The sequence below is a fragment of the Genypterus blacodes genome, unplaced genomic scaffold, assembly GCF_046128005.1.
Source record: "Genypterus blacodes isolate CSIRO-AG114 ecotype Tasmania unplaced genomic scaffold, CSIRO-AGI_Gbla_v1 ptg000067l_1, whole genome shotgun sequence".
In the NCBI taxonomy this organism is placed as follows: Eukaryota; Metazoa; Chordata; class Actinopteri; order Ophidiiformes; family Ophidiidae; genus Genypterus; species Genypterus blacodes.
The window spans coordinates 3,403,435-3,418,540 of record NW_027466879.1 but is presented as its reverse complement, the minus strand read 5'-3'; the positions used below and the strand labels follow the sequence as shown (position 1 = coordinate 3,418,540).

Here is a 15,106-nt window from a genome sequence, read left to right as displayed (position 1 = left end):
TGAGTGCTTGGTGAGTGAAAAGCAACATGAGTGCAGCTCCTGCCAGCTGCCTCTGCCTGACATGACAGAGACAGGTGCTGTATGCCATAGTTGCCTCACCCTTCCTCTCTCTCTCTCACACACACACACACACACACACACACACACACTTGTGAACATACCAAATCATACGCCACACTCAGTGTACCTACACACACTTACTTCACCACCCTCTAACATCATCTTGTTCCTGTGCCAACCTGTGTTTGTGTTTGGTTCCTTTACTATTTGAGATCCGGTTCTGTAACTCACTCACTCATATAAAGGATAAGTAAATGTCCTGCCGGTATCTTTGCTTCAGAGGACAGACAAGCCAGCGTTGACCAGAGTTGTTTACCCACTAAAGAGCCGTATCGACCTTTGACCTGTGAGCAGACTTGCAGAGAGCGTGTTGAAGAGCGTTGGAAGTAGCGTAGAGGAGATCTGGGCTCCAGACTCTTGGCCCCATCCTCCATTCTTGTTTTTCCATGGCTCCCCTGAGACCTCGTCACCCATAAAGGAAACCCGCTCTCTGGCTGCTCCCCCCTTTCAGACGGACACTCGTACCCTCATGTTGCAGCTGAGGTGGAAACTGAAAACACTTGTATTTCATCGCTACACACAGGAATCTCCTAGTTCTTCATCTTGGGCCGTGACAGTGTGTCCAAAATAGCCGTAGATGAAAGAGTGCTGGCTGAATGTTCAGTATGTGTGAGGGCAGCACACACAGGCCGCCCTGGACAGGAAGGTCACGTATGCGGCCTTACGACACGAAGGCTTATCTGGACAAGAGGAAGAAGAGAGAGAAGAAGGAGTGACCAATGAACGATTGTTGTTGTGTTTATCAGGTTGGAATTTGCTGATTCTCTGGTTGTGTAAGCATCCACCTCATGTACACCAGTGTGTGATCCCAGTGTTTGTTTAGGGCTTTCACACTTACCTTGTTTGGTGTGGACCAACCAAACAAGTGACGTCTGGGCCAACGCTGCTGTAGTAGAAGCGGGTGAGGCCACATTTCTACCAAAGTGATACCCAGAAAGAGAAGAGAGGAGATGGAGGAGATTAACAGGATGACGGTTCAGACTCAGGTCACTTCTGATCGAGCCAAACAGAAGTGAAGGATGACTGAATGCTTGGATGTTTGTTTTCAGGCCAAATAAAGGCATTCATTCCATCCACATTGGAATCTGTTGATGACCCCTCCTTGTGGCATTTCGGCCCATTTCTCTGAGGAAAGAGCAGATTTGTTTTCTCAGCTCATAGGAAAACATATTCAGCTTTATTCACATTGATTCTGTTAGAGAACTCGTAATGGTTGATCTCTCCTGTGGACACAAGCCTGGAAACTAGGTGTGAAAGAGCCAACTTAGCATTTAAATAAATCTGGGTGTAGCAGCCCCCTACAGAACATCCAGAGTGATTGGTTTGTGTAGTTGTGTTGCATCAATACAAATACACAATGCTGCGTCATGTGATTTCTATTTCCAGCAGCTACAGTCAGTGCTTAATCTAACTATCAGTCAGAAGATGAGTCCAATAAGTCCGTCTGGGCTGGGATATCCTCCTTTAAATAGTAAGGAATTTGTTAAAAGCGTTGTGTGGCTTTTTACTAAAGAGTATCTTGAAATTTAAGCAAGGAGAAGAACTTCTTTGTTGATCTGAAGTCAAAGAAGTGCTATGAAAAAGGTCCGGAGCCTTTTTGAACACAGACACACAGCCAACAGCTCAGTGTGGGCAGAAGCTTGTGCTGTGATTTGATTGTGTGTGTTTGAACAAGATTCACACTCTGAACCGTCCTGCACCGCTGCACAGGGCTGAAGGTTACACAACCCCAAAATCCACCAGCACACACCAGTTTGTGTAGCAATTTAGGTGGGAAACCTCTCTCTCTCTCGCTCTCTCTCTCTGTTTCTGTCTCTGTCTCTCTCTCCCTCCGTGACTGACAGCACATGTGCTGGGGTACATGGGAGGGCTGCTGTAATCCAACCAGCTACCCCCCAAAGTCGGTGAGACATACCCACAGCTATGGACAGGGAGGAGCCGTGAGAGACGGACATTGGGAGAGGGAAAGAGAGTGAGGGAGACGGCGAGAGGAAGGCTGAGAGAGAAGAATAGAGAGAGAAAGAAGGGAAAGAGAGAGAGGGAGAGAGAGGGACGGGCTTCGGGTTTGGAGAGATTGGCCTCATTGACCAGTAGATCCATCCAGGAGTTCCGGAGCTTTGGAGGAAGAGGGGGGGCACGTTTTGTATGTGGAGCCTCAGATCTCTGTGAGTTTCTGAGTGCAGGTACAGAGGATGGAGGCTCGGAGGTTGACGGTGTTGTGTGCGCTGGCTGCTCTGCTCTGCCAGGTAAGAAAGTTCATCCTTCTCACTTTGTTGACTGAAATGAGTGGATTAAGCCGATCTGTGTAGAGTTTGAGGTTAGTTTGAAGACTTTTGGACAATCCTTTAAGGCAGAATGGAGTAAAGGTGTAAGGACGGTCAGAGATGCTTCCACACTTTTCTCTAAAATAACCCTAAGTTCATGGGACCTGTGGATCAGAGGGACGCCGCCCTGGTGCGCCCCCTTCTGTCCGAATTTAGGGAAACGACCTTTAGCTGCCCTTCTCTCCAAATCCACAGTTTACATTCTGGCCTGAGTGATGTTTCCAACCAAAACGCGACACTATTGTCATCAGCAGAGGAGCTAAAGTGGCGGCGTAATCAGGGGGCCGAGCGCCCATCTAAACATTTCACCGTCGCCGCTCTGCTCGGAGAGGAAGATGAGGAATATTGTTTTGAGAAGACGAGAGCCCAGATGTGTGGAGGCACAGAGGGCTGCCGGGGCGTTCATTAGGAGCCCCTGTCAGCAGAGCGACCATTTAACATCCAGAGCAGAGGACAATGTAAACTGACATATTACCAACAGTGTTTCCAACTGCCATCACTCTCTCTCTCTCTGTGTTTGGATTAGTAATGGAGCCCGAGGGGAGGTGGAGGGACTCTTGGGGGATCTCAGGATGTCTTGTGTTGATTTGCTGTATAATTAATTGTAAATGTTGGAGGGAATTGATATATTTTCAATCTTTCCCGCCTCTTTCTCGCGACGCTGCTGCTTTCATGTTTCAGTTTCACCTCCTGTGGCAGATTGCTAGTTTGAGAGTATCAGTGAAAACACACACACGGTGTCTTTTGAACATGAGGAGTGATGGACGACGTCCGGAGCCAAGGGAGAAGCTGCTCCTTAACCGAGTTTGAGCCACGGCGCTGACACGGAGGGAAATGGAGCGATTCATTCAATTGGAGCCTTGTCTCTCTAATGGAAGAGATGAATAAATGTTGTGTGACTCCAGACGTAGGAACCCGGAAGCTTGACCTTTAATGCCAGACTGGATAAAGCCATCAGAGAAGCACTTGAGCTCTGTTTGGTGCGGCTTCGATTGAAATCAACCCTCCAACAGGGGGCGCTGTTTGAAATTGCCACAAGTCCATATCTTTGTCTCTCTTTGTTTGAGGCCTCATGGAAACTTTGTGTTCCTGACGCTGACGTTAAAAAGTCTAATATAAGTATTCTCTCTTTACGCCGAACGATCAAGTTTAAAAGCAAAATATCAATAACACACTTCACTCGTCCCGCCTGTTGGGTGTTAACGGGTTGAACCGTGTGACAGACGCACGCACCGCCACGTAAGAACGCACCAAAATAAGACGCGTTTATAGGCATGAAGAAGAAGAAAGTAGGTCAAACCTTCTCTGTGTGTTTATGTGGAAGTGTGTGCTTCAGGTTTTGACTCATGATGAAGGCCTCACTCCCCCCACACTGCCCCTCTACTGGAGAGGCCTGCTGAATGAATGACAAGATGAGAAATGGATCTTTGAGTTTGTGAACTGATTTATACTTCAACTGGATGGAAGTAATCAGCAATTACTGTGTGGAGACGCATCATTCATAAAGGTTCACAGCATGTTGAGGACCTTCTGATGAATCCACGTGATCATAACAACAAAACTATGCAAGCCTTCAACTCTAGATCAAGTTTAAATCAACAAATCATCCGTATTTATTACATTTAACCTATCGTACGTGTCAATCCCTTCCAAACCTGCTTTATGCTTAATGCTCGGTACGCTGCGGTTGTTTTGAAGCTTCTTCTCAGGCTGCTGAGTTTCGTCTGCTGCGGCCACAGCTGTTCCCAGATGCATACGTGATGCCATTTGTCCCACTGTGTAATCCCTTTACGGAAAGAGGAGCGGGGCCACTCCCCCGACCGTGAAATCCTGTACAGACCGAGAGTGTAGAGGCGGCCAGCTGGCACCCAGATCTCACTCATCGGAAACAATCAGTCTGAGGATTTAGGAGCTGAATCACAGGCCCCGCCGGGTGAGGATACCTGCCGGCTGTTTTACACCGGCTAGGGTTTCAGAGGGGGGCAAAGGGTGGAGAGAGAGAGAGAGAGGGGCTCTGAATCATAAACAAGAAGGTCTGAAGTGAACAATGAAGACAGTTTTCCTCTTACAGCCTCTTTCTGACACACGGAGGCATGGAAGAGCAGTTGGTGTTTGTTCTTTTTTCAGTCCAGACCATTAAGACAGAGCTTATTCTGAAGTTTTAAAGTGCATTGTTAGAGATGTACATTGGCATTCCATCATGTCAATGTTTTCTCAGTCAAATCTGCCTTTTCCCTACTTTAAAAGTCTCCTTCTTTGCTGTCACAGAGTCTTATCTCTCCCTTATCAAGTCTTAATTTAATCCTTCTTCTTCTAACCTGGCTCAGCATTCTTCAAACTCGGACATCTGCTTGCTCCGAGGGGGGAAACACACTTGTAGTGGCCCAAAAATAGAGTGTGTCCCAGCCCAGGACAGGGAGAGGCAGCCGTGACTGTGCAGAGAGGCAGGGTGTGTGTGGAATGAATGCTGTGTGTGTGTGTGAGGAGCAGTGACAGGAGTGACCAGAGGGACACCTGTGTGACCTCCAGGCCTGTGGCCAGAGAGGTCAAGCTGCAGGCCTGGACTCCATTCGCTCAGACAGTAAAGGAAGAAACATAGAACTCTCAAATTGCGTTTTTGCAATTGTTTTGTACTACTTGAGAGTTCACAAATTGAATTTCTTTGCCACTTGCTTCTCTTCATATTTGTGGAGTGAAACAGTGAATGAGTGTGTCCCTATCTGTGTGTGTGTGTGTGTGTGTAGTGTGTGTGTGTGTGTGTGTGTGTGTGTGTGTGTGTGTGTGTGTGTGTGTGTCATGAGCGCGCTATAAAAACGACATTTTGCTGAAAGCGTTGCTGAAATGAGCCATCAATCTCGGGGGGAAACATGATTGTGTTTCTGAAGGTTCTGAGCTGTAACATGGCAGCTTGGCCTCTGTGCAAACACTCACACATTAATGCCTGTGTGTAAGAGTGCTGGCTTGTGTTGGCTTGTCATTTATGTGTGTGTGTGATTTGACTATTTGAATTTCAGCCTATACCATAATAACCAAATGTATGGACCGATGCTGCAACAAACACTTTAACTGTGACGGAGCAGCAAGCAGGTTTCAGGTTAGGTTGCACTGTAATATCAACGTTTCTGTCCTGGCCTGTGTGTTTTGTATCTTATCTTTGGTCAGCTGTCACCAAATGATTCATGTAGAAAAACCGGAACCTCACATTTTTGCTATAATTGCCTGACAAAGCCCAGTGGGCGGGGCTTATTCTTCAAAAAGTATCCTATCATACGGTATCCTATTTTACGATTTTGTTTCATAACGTCTCGTCTCGTCTTTGAAAGGATAATATCCCAGAAAAGCATCAGATAAAGATCCATAAAGACTTCACCCTCACTCAAACAAGCTGTCCGTCTGTCTGAAGCCTCTACTTCTGTGGAGACCTGGAGGTGAAAGGCCAAGCAGTAAAAAGTATCTGGGAAAAACCTCTAAAACAGTTAATCTGCGTGTGGTGTCAGTGCCCAGCCTGTCACAAAGAGCAGCCAGGGGTCTAATTGGTAACATGAGCCGTAAGTGCAAACCCATCTCGGCCTGGTAAAGACATTAGGACGCATTAAGACGGCGGGAGGAGCGACTCTGTGGACCCGCCGTCCAAAAAAGAGCCGAGTCGTTTAAAGACCAGACTTCAGGAGCGATACAAAACAATGAGAAAGATGAAATGAACTGTTTAAAATGAGAAATAACGCCTTTGGCCAGGATATTGAGAGCTTTCCTGAGTCTTCAGCGTACAAAGGAGTGTCAGAGACTTGACTTCAGTCCCACCTCATGTAGAACTCTCTCTGTTAAAGTCATACTCCACTCAATATCTGCCCCCATGATCAAACACTGGAAGGTGAATGGGAAAAGCAGTTTTCCTTATTGAGAGAGAAAGTAGCTGTTGCCAAAATGTTCAAAGAAACTTTTAAAGCTTAATAACCTGCTTGGCCTAAATGTCTTAACACACTGATTCTGCTGTTATCAGTCGTCTCTAAAAATAGATCAGATTTCTGACAGATGCTGCACAGTGATGGTGTCTTTCTCCCTTCACACACACGCTTCACACACTGAGGAAGAGCTTTACCCCGCTTCAAGATGTTTTACAGATATTAAACGACTCAAATCCGCTTCAGTATGACCAAAGATACTCAGGTTCTTAAATAAGGAACCTACAATCGTTTTTTATAAACATTGGTTTCCACAAATCAGGCTGACTTAGGACTTAGCGCTGTGTGTGTGTGTGTGTGGAAGTACAAGTGTGATGCAGCTGCTGACGATCTGAGGTGAAGTCAGAATGCAGAATGTTTGTGTGTTTATGCATATATGAACATATGGAATCAGAATGACTTTGTGCGGGTGACACACTGGGGGAATGTGAGTGTAAACATCCCTGTGAGTGTGCAGATGAAATAGGAAGGGGTCAACAATATGGAGCAGTCTAAGATTAGCCCGGCCCCCTGACTCGGGCCTGCACATGCCAGCCATGGTTCTCATTCCTCCCTGCGCTGTCAGACGGCGAGCCGGAGTATCAGAGGATCAGATCAGTCGCTCCAGAGTCGGGGGGAGAGATATCCCATCCCATTCCCATCCCATCCCATCCTGGGCCATTCAGAAAACAAAGATTCCCTCCTCTGATCCATCTCTTGTCTTTGTTTCTGTAGAGTTGTCTTTGTTTAGATGGAGCATGTGTAATGTTCATTTACAGGACAGACAGAACACCTCATCATTATTCTGTGAGAAAAGAGTTTTAAAACACACTACACACATATTATACATGTGTTTTTTTTGCCAAATGAATACATCCACCTTTCCTTCATGGCCGTCATGCTTTGTGTTTTCACTTTAGCTTTATGAAATATGGGAGGAAATGCTCTTTCCGCTGTTTTCCCACTGAGGGGGTCACAAGGAAACGTCTCGCAGGAATACGTACGTGTGCGTGGGTGTTTGCTGCGTGTGAATGCGTGGATGTAAGCCCGTGTGTGTGTATGTATGACTGTGTCGGCAGAATTCCAAGCGCAGAGCAGATCCGTAAGGTGACCCCCAAGTCCCAGTCAGGTGCAGAGCTGAGCATAAAGGGGAATTTGTGAGGGTAAGTGGGAATGCGGGTGGGAAAGCACAGGATCTAAATCCATAGACGACAGCTGTTGCGTGAGCGTATTTCTCACTTGTGTGTTGTGTGTGTGTGTGTGTGTGTGTGTGTTTGCACAGGAGTGGGTGTATTTGTGCAAAGGCTGTCAAGACAGCAGTGTGCTGAGCGAAGGCTTGTGAAGTGAACATGAGTGTTTGTGTTTCCTCATCCCCGAGATTAATTTGCGGTGCCGGATCAAAGGAAGCCGACAAAGACGCGAGTATTAGCCAAGTGGAACCTGAAGCCGGCCGCCCCGCATCCCCTCTGCCCCCCCTCTCCTCCCTCCTCCACCCATCCAGGGATTCCACATTAGAGACACAGAGATGGTGCGAGACCTAACATACTGCCATTCCATCAGGCCCGGGGGAATGTTACAGCGCTGAGCAACATCTTTGGACTTAGATTCAAACAGCTGCAAATTTCTATACCATAATTGGTGAGACCTGAGGGGAAGGTATGGAAGAAGTTCTCTAATCCTTCACAAAGGTCAAAGCATCTCCAGATATCTGTCTCAGTGTTCTTTGGGGGGATTTGAGATCTTTTCTGTTTCAGATCAGTCGTGGGATGAGTTGCTCCTGGACGGTAAATCTGTTCCTGTCCTAAGCCATGTTGTGACTCAGCTTGTGCTCTTTGCTTCCCTCAGGCATGGAGCTCCTCAGGAAGCCAGCAGCAGGATCAGGCTGTGTACCCGTGGAGGAAAGGGAGTACCGGTTTGTCCCGGGTGAAGAGGGACTGGATCATCCCTCCCATCAGAGTGCTGGAGAACAGCAAGCAGGTTCCTGAAGACCTGGTCCAGGTACAACAGCCTGTTTAAGAACTGTTTACAAGAGAGAAGTGCTGGACTAGAAGTGAAACTCACAGGAAGAGAGTAAAGTTCTAACACATTCTGTAATGCAGAGGATTAAAGACGCAGACCGCCGTGTTTATAGACGTGTGTGATGTGCAAATGATGTGTTCAGGTTTGTGTATGTGTGTATGGATATGACCATATAAGGAGAAATGCCATGTCCACTTCCATAATGCATACATCTGAGAAAATTTGCGATTATTAGTTTGGAATTGTACTTCCTGTTTTAGGTCAGAGGTCACTCAGAGCTTTAAGTTCTGGTCTCGAGGTCCCTCAATGTCAACATCCTCACATCTGGTGTAACATGTGGCGTACACCCCCCCCCCCCCCCCCCCCCCCCCCCACACACACACACACACACCCACACACACACCCCCACATGATGTTCTGCTTACCATCTCTTATCTTCTCTCTCGTGTCCAGATCAAATCAGACAAGATCTTTACAGGGGAGGTGATCTATAAACTAGAGGGGCCGGGGGTGGACCAGGAGCCCAAGGACCTGTTTGAGATCGACGACATAACCGGAGTAATCAGGAGCAAGCGGCCGCTGGACAGAGAGAAATACAACAGCTTCACGGTAAGAGAGCGTTTACGGCGGCGTGTGCGCGCCGCGGCCTAAATCAGCCGGATGCTCTGGCGCGGCTTTAACACCGCAATCAACCTCAGCTACCTGGAGGAGGAAGGGCAGTCACTCAGAGGTTGTGCAACGTGTTTTCATGCAGTGTGGTGTTTTGGCCCCTACACACATACATCAGTGTCTGGCATACTGGTAACAAATAGCCAGAGGTCAGTTTGCACAAGAGCTTTATGGGCGACCTGGGAGAGACTTCAGAGTCTTCAGAGTGTTTTAGACAGATGAGCTGTGACGTAACTCCCCTGGTTGAGCCAAACATCCTGCACATGTTTTCTGTATTTCCAGCATATGTTGTGTATGGCGACTGGGATTACACACAGGCATGAACATATATAAGCTATCATGAGAAATCTGTGTGTTGTCATCATCTCTCTCTCTCTCTCTCTCTCTCTCTCTCTCTCTCTCTCTCTCTCTCTCTCTCTCTCTCTCGCTCTCTCTCTCTCTCTCTCTCTCTCTCTCTCTCTCTCTCTCTGTAGCTGAAAGCCTTCGCCTTGTCGCCCAGCGGGGAGAGACTGGAGAATCCCACCACCATAGAGATCGTGGTGCTGGATCAGAACGACAACAGACCGGCGTTCACCCAGAGCCAGTTCGCCGGCACCGTCGCCGAGTTCTCAATCCCAGGTGCGTCCGCATATTTACAAACAAGACACAACCTTTTAAACACTTCCTGTCCTCGTCCACCTGAACCCTCGTGCTCCCAAACACTGGAGCAACTTGAGAAACATCTGCAAACAAAGACTTTAAGGCTGAAATGCGTCGTACCAAAGTGACTGATGACTGAAGCCGTGTTATCTTTGCTCAGGCACGTCGGTGATGTCAGTGTCGGCCTCTGATAAAGACGACCCGATGACGGAAAACGCCATGCTCAGCTATTCCATCATCGACCAGGAGAGCGTTCCGGCCGGTGCCGTTACCAAGACGATGTTTGGCATCAACAACCAGACGGGAGCCATCTACACCAGAGACGTAGGCCTGGACCGAGAGGTAGGAGCTCCGCCCACACACATGATATTATAATACGTCTTGTCAGTATTTTGCTCATCACGCTGTGGTTCTGTGTTCTGTGTTCTGTGTTCTGTGTTCTGTGTTCTGTCCCAGGTGGTGCAGAGTTTCAAGTTGAAGGTCCAGGTTGCAGATATGGGAGGCATGGGTCTAGCGAGTCAGGGCGTGGCCATCATACACATATCTGACATCAACAATCACGCCCCACAGTTTGACCCCAGCATGGTGAGTCTCAGGCCGCAAACTCTCACACTCCACATTTACTCATGAGTCATTCAATACTGTGGAGTGTTTGTGTCCGTATGGTTTCATGTGTGTTCTGTGTGCGTATGTGTGTGTGTAGTACAGTATGACCGGAGTGGAGAACAGGAAGAACTATGAGATTGGCCGAGTGAACGTGACTGACAGGGACGATCCAGGAACAGGAAACTGGGAGGCTGAATATGTCATCTCAGAGGGCAACCATGACAACCACTTCTCTGTCAGCACAGATCTCACCACCAACCAGGGCGTGGTGACTGTGGTGAAGGTACAGCCAGAGCGTGTGTGTGTGTGTATCTGGGGCGGGGAGGTGGGGGCGTTGCACATTCTTGAAGGATGTTAGAATGACAACAATGACGCTGGTCTCATCATGTTATATCGGGTGTGTGATCAAACGCTTGGGTGTGTGCCAAGCATGCAAAGTCACATTGACACTTTGACATGGATGACTGGAGTCAGAACGGCTCCTGGCCCAGTTTATGACTCGCTTTGATTTTATAAACTGCATTCATTTGTTTGAGGGTATTTTGATGGTGTCCATTTAGAAGTGCACTTTAAAACAATGTCAAGAGTGTGTGGCTCTAAGGATACACACTCTACACATACACAGAACATGACCTTAACATGCTGTCAGGTCCAAATCTAAACTCTCTCTGAATGGAGGCGTGGGTTTGAATCCCTGTTGCCGAGGACTCTGGTGCTTACCAAAATCCTTACTTACTTCTCTTGTTCATTTCTCCCCAAAATCATAAGAATGTGTAAACACTTCCAGACTATCACTTCAATGTCAACAATTTAATTGAGGAACATTCCAGTGATAGTGCTGCTCCACCGGCCTGTCTGCAGAATACAGTCTGAGATATTCTCTTTCTAACGTCTCATTAGCTCAGATTATTACTGATTAACCACAGAAACAACACACAGTTCTTACACGTATGAGAGCGATCGGATAACAGCAGAGATTTCATAACGTCTCATCATTCTGTGTGCTCAGCAAACAGAACTTTGCTCTGCTCAAGCAGCTCAGGTGCTGCTATTGATCGGCAATTAGACATTAAACTATATATCATATGATAAATTATTTATTAATGTAGATATATTTTATCATATGAACGTTTTTACTCCTACAATGTAAAATACAAAAGATCTCTAAAATCCGATCTTTTCAACAGAAAGAATGAAGACAAACTGCCTCGTCTGAGTTTTAAAGTGATTGTAGAATTTTCTCGGCCCACAGAGGGAAAAATGTGAACCATGCAGCCGAACACCAAACAGGAACATCACCAAATGTTGTTTACACAGGGGCACCTTGGTTATTTTTGTCTGAACCCTGTGAGTGTGTGAACAACACACACTGTGAGCCCCGTGCTCCTCACATAATGAAGGATTTGCAAAATGTTATAAATTGCTAAATCTAAACGCATTAAAAATCTTTAAACACTATATATGAATCTTTTAGGATGGAATGCAGCTTGTATTGGATTTTTATATACTGTTTATCAATGTTATATATATATATGTTTAAAATAATTAACTTAAAAACAAATCCCATTCATATTCTGGTATTGCTCAAAGGCAGAGTTTGACCTTGTGGGTGGCGTTGCCCTTTAAAATCAAAAGTTGCAATTAGACATAACTCAAGCCTACCATCTAGTGGTCAGGTGGTGTATTACAAGTTACTTTACTGGATTAATAGATAGAGTTGGAAAATGCATACATCTCTCTTTCTCTGTCTGTCTGTCTGTCTGTCTGTCTGTCTGTCTGTCTGTCTGTCTGTCTCTCTGTCTCTGTCTCTGTCTCTGTCTCTCTGTCTCTCTCTCTCTCTCTCTCTCTCTCTCTCTCTCTCTCTCTCTCTCTGTCTTACTCACTTTATGACTCATATTCCCTGTATTTCTCTGTGGACTTCTGATCCTCTTGCTGGATCAGAAGTGTTGTGATGATTTCCTGTTTGCCTGAGTCAGGAAGCATTTGTTGTGTGTGCCCATATCGTGCATGTTCCATCCTGTTCACCATATTCAGTCATACTATATAAATAAATTTGATTAGATGATTAGGTATTTGAAGCGTTTGTCCAGTATTAACTCTTCCCTGCTGACCGACTGCTCTGTCCTCTGTGTCCTGCAGCCTCTGGATTATGAAGCGCAGCGTGAACACACACTTATTCTGACTGTAACAAACCTCAATCCTCTGAGCAACAAGGCTCCCAACAGCCCAGCGAGCAGCGCCACAGTGCTGGTTACCGCCATGGACGAGAACGAGGCTCCGCGCTTCAGAGACAACCCCATACAGGTCGTGGTCCCCGAGTCCGTGTCTCCTGGAACTGTGCTCAAAGACAACATCGCCTATGACCCTGATCATTCTGAAATGAGGTAGGTTCCAGCCACAAAACCACAGGTCTGCTTCAACCAGAAATGTGTGTGTGTGTGTGGCTAAACTTCCTCTGCCGTCTGTGTTGAAGCTATGAAATCAGCAAAGATCCTGAGAGGTGGCTGGACATCAACAGAGACACTGGAGTCATCAGTGCCAAGAGAGCCTTCAACATGCGGTCGCCGCACGTTAAAAACAACATCTACACTGCTGTCGTCAAGGTTACAGGTCAGTTGATGTTGTGACATGCTTGTTTAAGTCATTTCCCAGAGAGTTTGTACAGATTTGTGATGTTCTTTAATGAGGCAGTTTAAGGTCTAACCTACTTAGAATTGAACTTCACTTCTGTCACCTGTGTCCCAACTGATCAGCCCTTTGTCATATGTTTGGCTTTGTCCTGTCTCGTGTGTGTGTGTGTGTGTGTGTGTGTGTGTGTGTGTGTGTGTGTGTGTAGACGCCGGTGGCTTGTGGAGCACAGCCACACTGGCCATCATGCTGAAGGAGACCAACGACTTCCCGCCTGAGCTCTTCCCTCTGAGCGGCTCCGTGTGCAGGAACGCCAGGCAGATGAATACCGGTCTGTTCCTCACGGCTGTGGACGGCGACCTCGCTCCACACGCAGAGCCCTTCGCCTTTGACCTGCCGGACGACCTGTCGATCAACTGGACTATTATTCAGGTTAATGGTAAGAAAAGAGCGCAAGGGACTTTGGTGGTTCAACATGGATCAATCTCCTTACCTCATACTCACCATACTCACCCTCTTCTCTCTCTCTCTCTCTCTCTCTCTCTCTCTCTCTCTCTCTCTCTCTCTCTCTCTCTCTCTCTCTCTCTCTCTCTCTCTCTCTCTCTCTCTCTCTCTCTCTCTCTCTCTCTATCTCTCTCTCTCTCTCTCTCTCTCTCTCTCCCCCCCCCCTGCAGACACTCACACTGTGCTTCAGCCCCTGGTGGATCTGGAGCCGTCAGAGTACGCGGTCACGGTCTTGGTGTCGGACTCTGGCAGCCCGTCTCTCGGTTCTTACGCTCAGGTGAACGTCACCGTGTGTCTCTGTGACTCCGGTGGAGACTGCAGGTCTGAGGCCGTGCCCATCTTCGGCTCCAGCGTGGGAATCGGCTTCATCGCTCTCATCATCATCATGGCCAGCATTACATTGCTCCTGTGTAAGTGACATCTTGAATAGAGTTAGGTCATGAGTACATAGAACACACACACACACATACACACACACACACACACAGCTTAATACTTTCCTTGTCTTTGCAGTGCTCCTCCTCCTCGCTGTGGCGTTGACCGGCTGCAGTCGGCGGCACCATATGAAGAAAGGAGCTGGTCTGCTGGTGGGCGAGTCAGAAGACGACATAAGAGACAATGTGCTGAACTACGACGAGCAAGGAGGCGGGGAGGAGGACGAGGTATGACTGGAGGACGGGAGATATCAGGGCCTTGTGTTTTACTTAGTACTTTGTTTATACTTGTTGTAGTTCGGTTAAAGAGTCGCCCTCTCTTGGCAGAACGCCTTCAACATTGACCTGCTTTGGAACCCCCATGATGCACCTCCCACCCCAGAGTCCTTCTGCCCAGTGTCTGGTGTTCCCCGAGGCAAGCAGCCCCTCAGGAGAGACGCCCCACATAACCTGCCCTCCCCCATCTACCCCCGCAGGCCCCCGGCAGATCCCACAGACATCGAGGACTACATCAATGATGTGAGAGTCTAGCAGCGGAAAAAGCATCTAAATCTGCTGATATCTTTGTTTTCTGGTGCTTTTAAAGGTTTGTTTACCTCACTAAACAAGAGAGCGACCTCATCATCTGCTGTACTCCTCTCCCTCTCTCCCCTCAGGGCCTGGAGGCTGCAGACAACGACCCCAACGTGCCTCCGTACGACACGGCTCTGATCTACGACTACGAGGGCGAGGGGTCTCTGGCGGGCAGCCTGAGCTCCATCGCCTCCAGCAGCTCAGACGGAGACCAGGACTACGACTACCTCAACGACTGGGGACCACGCTTTCAGAAACTGGCCAACATGTACGACCCGCATTAGGCTGGAGACGCACGTGTGTGTACGTGTGTGTATCAAGACTCAGACGCTTCTCTGGACTCTTTCTAAGACACGTCCAGGACTACAATAGAAGTGTGCTGAGGAAAAGTCAACGAATCAGAGTCCCGAGGATCTTTTGGACACAGACGGCTCAGGGGAAGGAAACAAAGAGTTGTGTGTGTTCTGCTGTGAGGAGAGGATCTGTGCATGCAGCAAAGCAAACTGAAGGTGTTTAAAATGTGTTCCCACGTCAGGTTTGGTTTCTTCTCCTCCTTGGTTTGAGTAATGAGGCACACAGCCAACATGAGGGAGAGGACGACGTCTTTGAAATGTATTTACTTTTTATATAAGTGCTTGTTTTATAAGTT

General features: G+C 47.5%; 1 protein-coding gene across 1 annotated transcript; it reads left to right on the top strand.

Moving 5' to 3' along the window:
* The first annotated feature begins 1,894 nt into the window (after positions 1-1,894).
* On the top strand, positions 1,895-14,838 carry cdh15 (cadherin 15, type 1, M-cadherin (myotubule)). The gene is made up of 14 exons (XM_076155618.1): positions 1,895-2,366; positions 8,231-8,383; positions 8,858-9,013; positions 9,547-9,691; positions 9,873-10,054; positions 10,169-10,297; positions 10,416-10,601; positions 12,458-12,702; positions 12,792-12,928; positions 13,155-13,385; positions 13,621-13,860; positions 13,964-14,112; positions 14,212-14,403; positions 14,541-14,838. Exons 1-14 carry the CDS (start codon positions 2,313-2,315, stop codon positions 14,739-14,741), a joined length of 2,400 nt encoding a protein of 799 aa, XP_076011733.1. The 5' UTR covers positions 1,895-2,312; the 3' UTR covers positions 14,742-14,838.
* Positions 14,839-15,106: the final 268 nt, after the last annotated feature.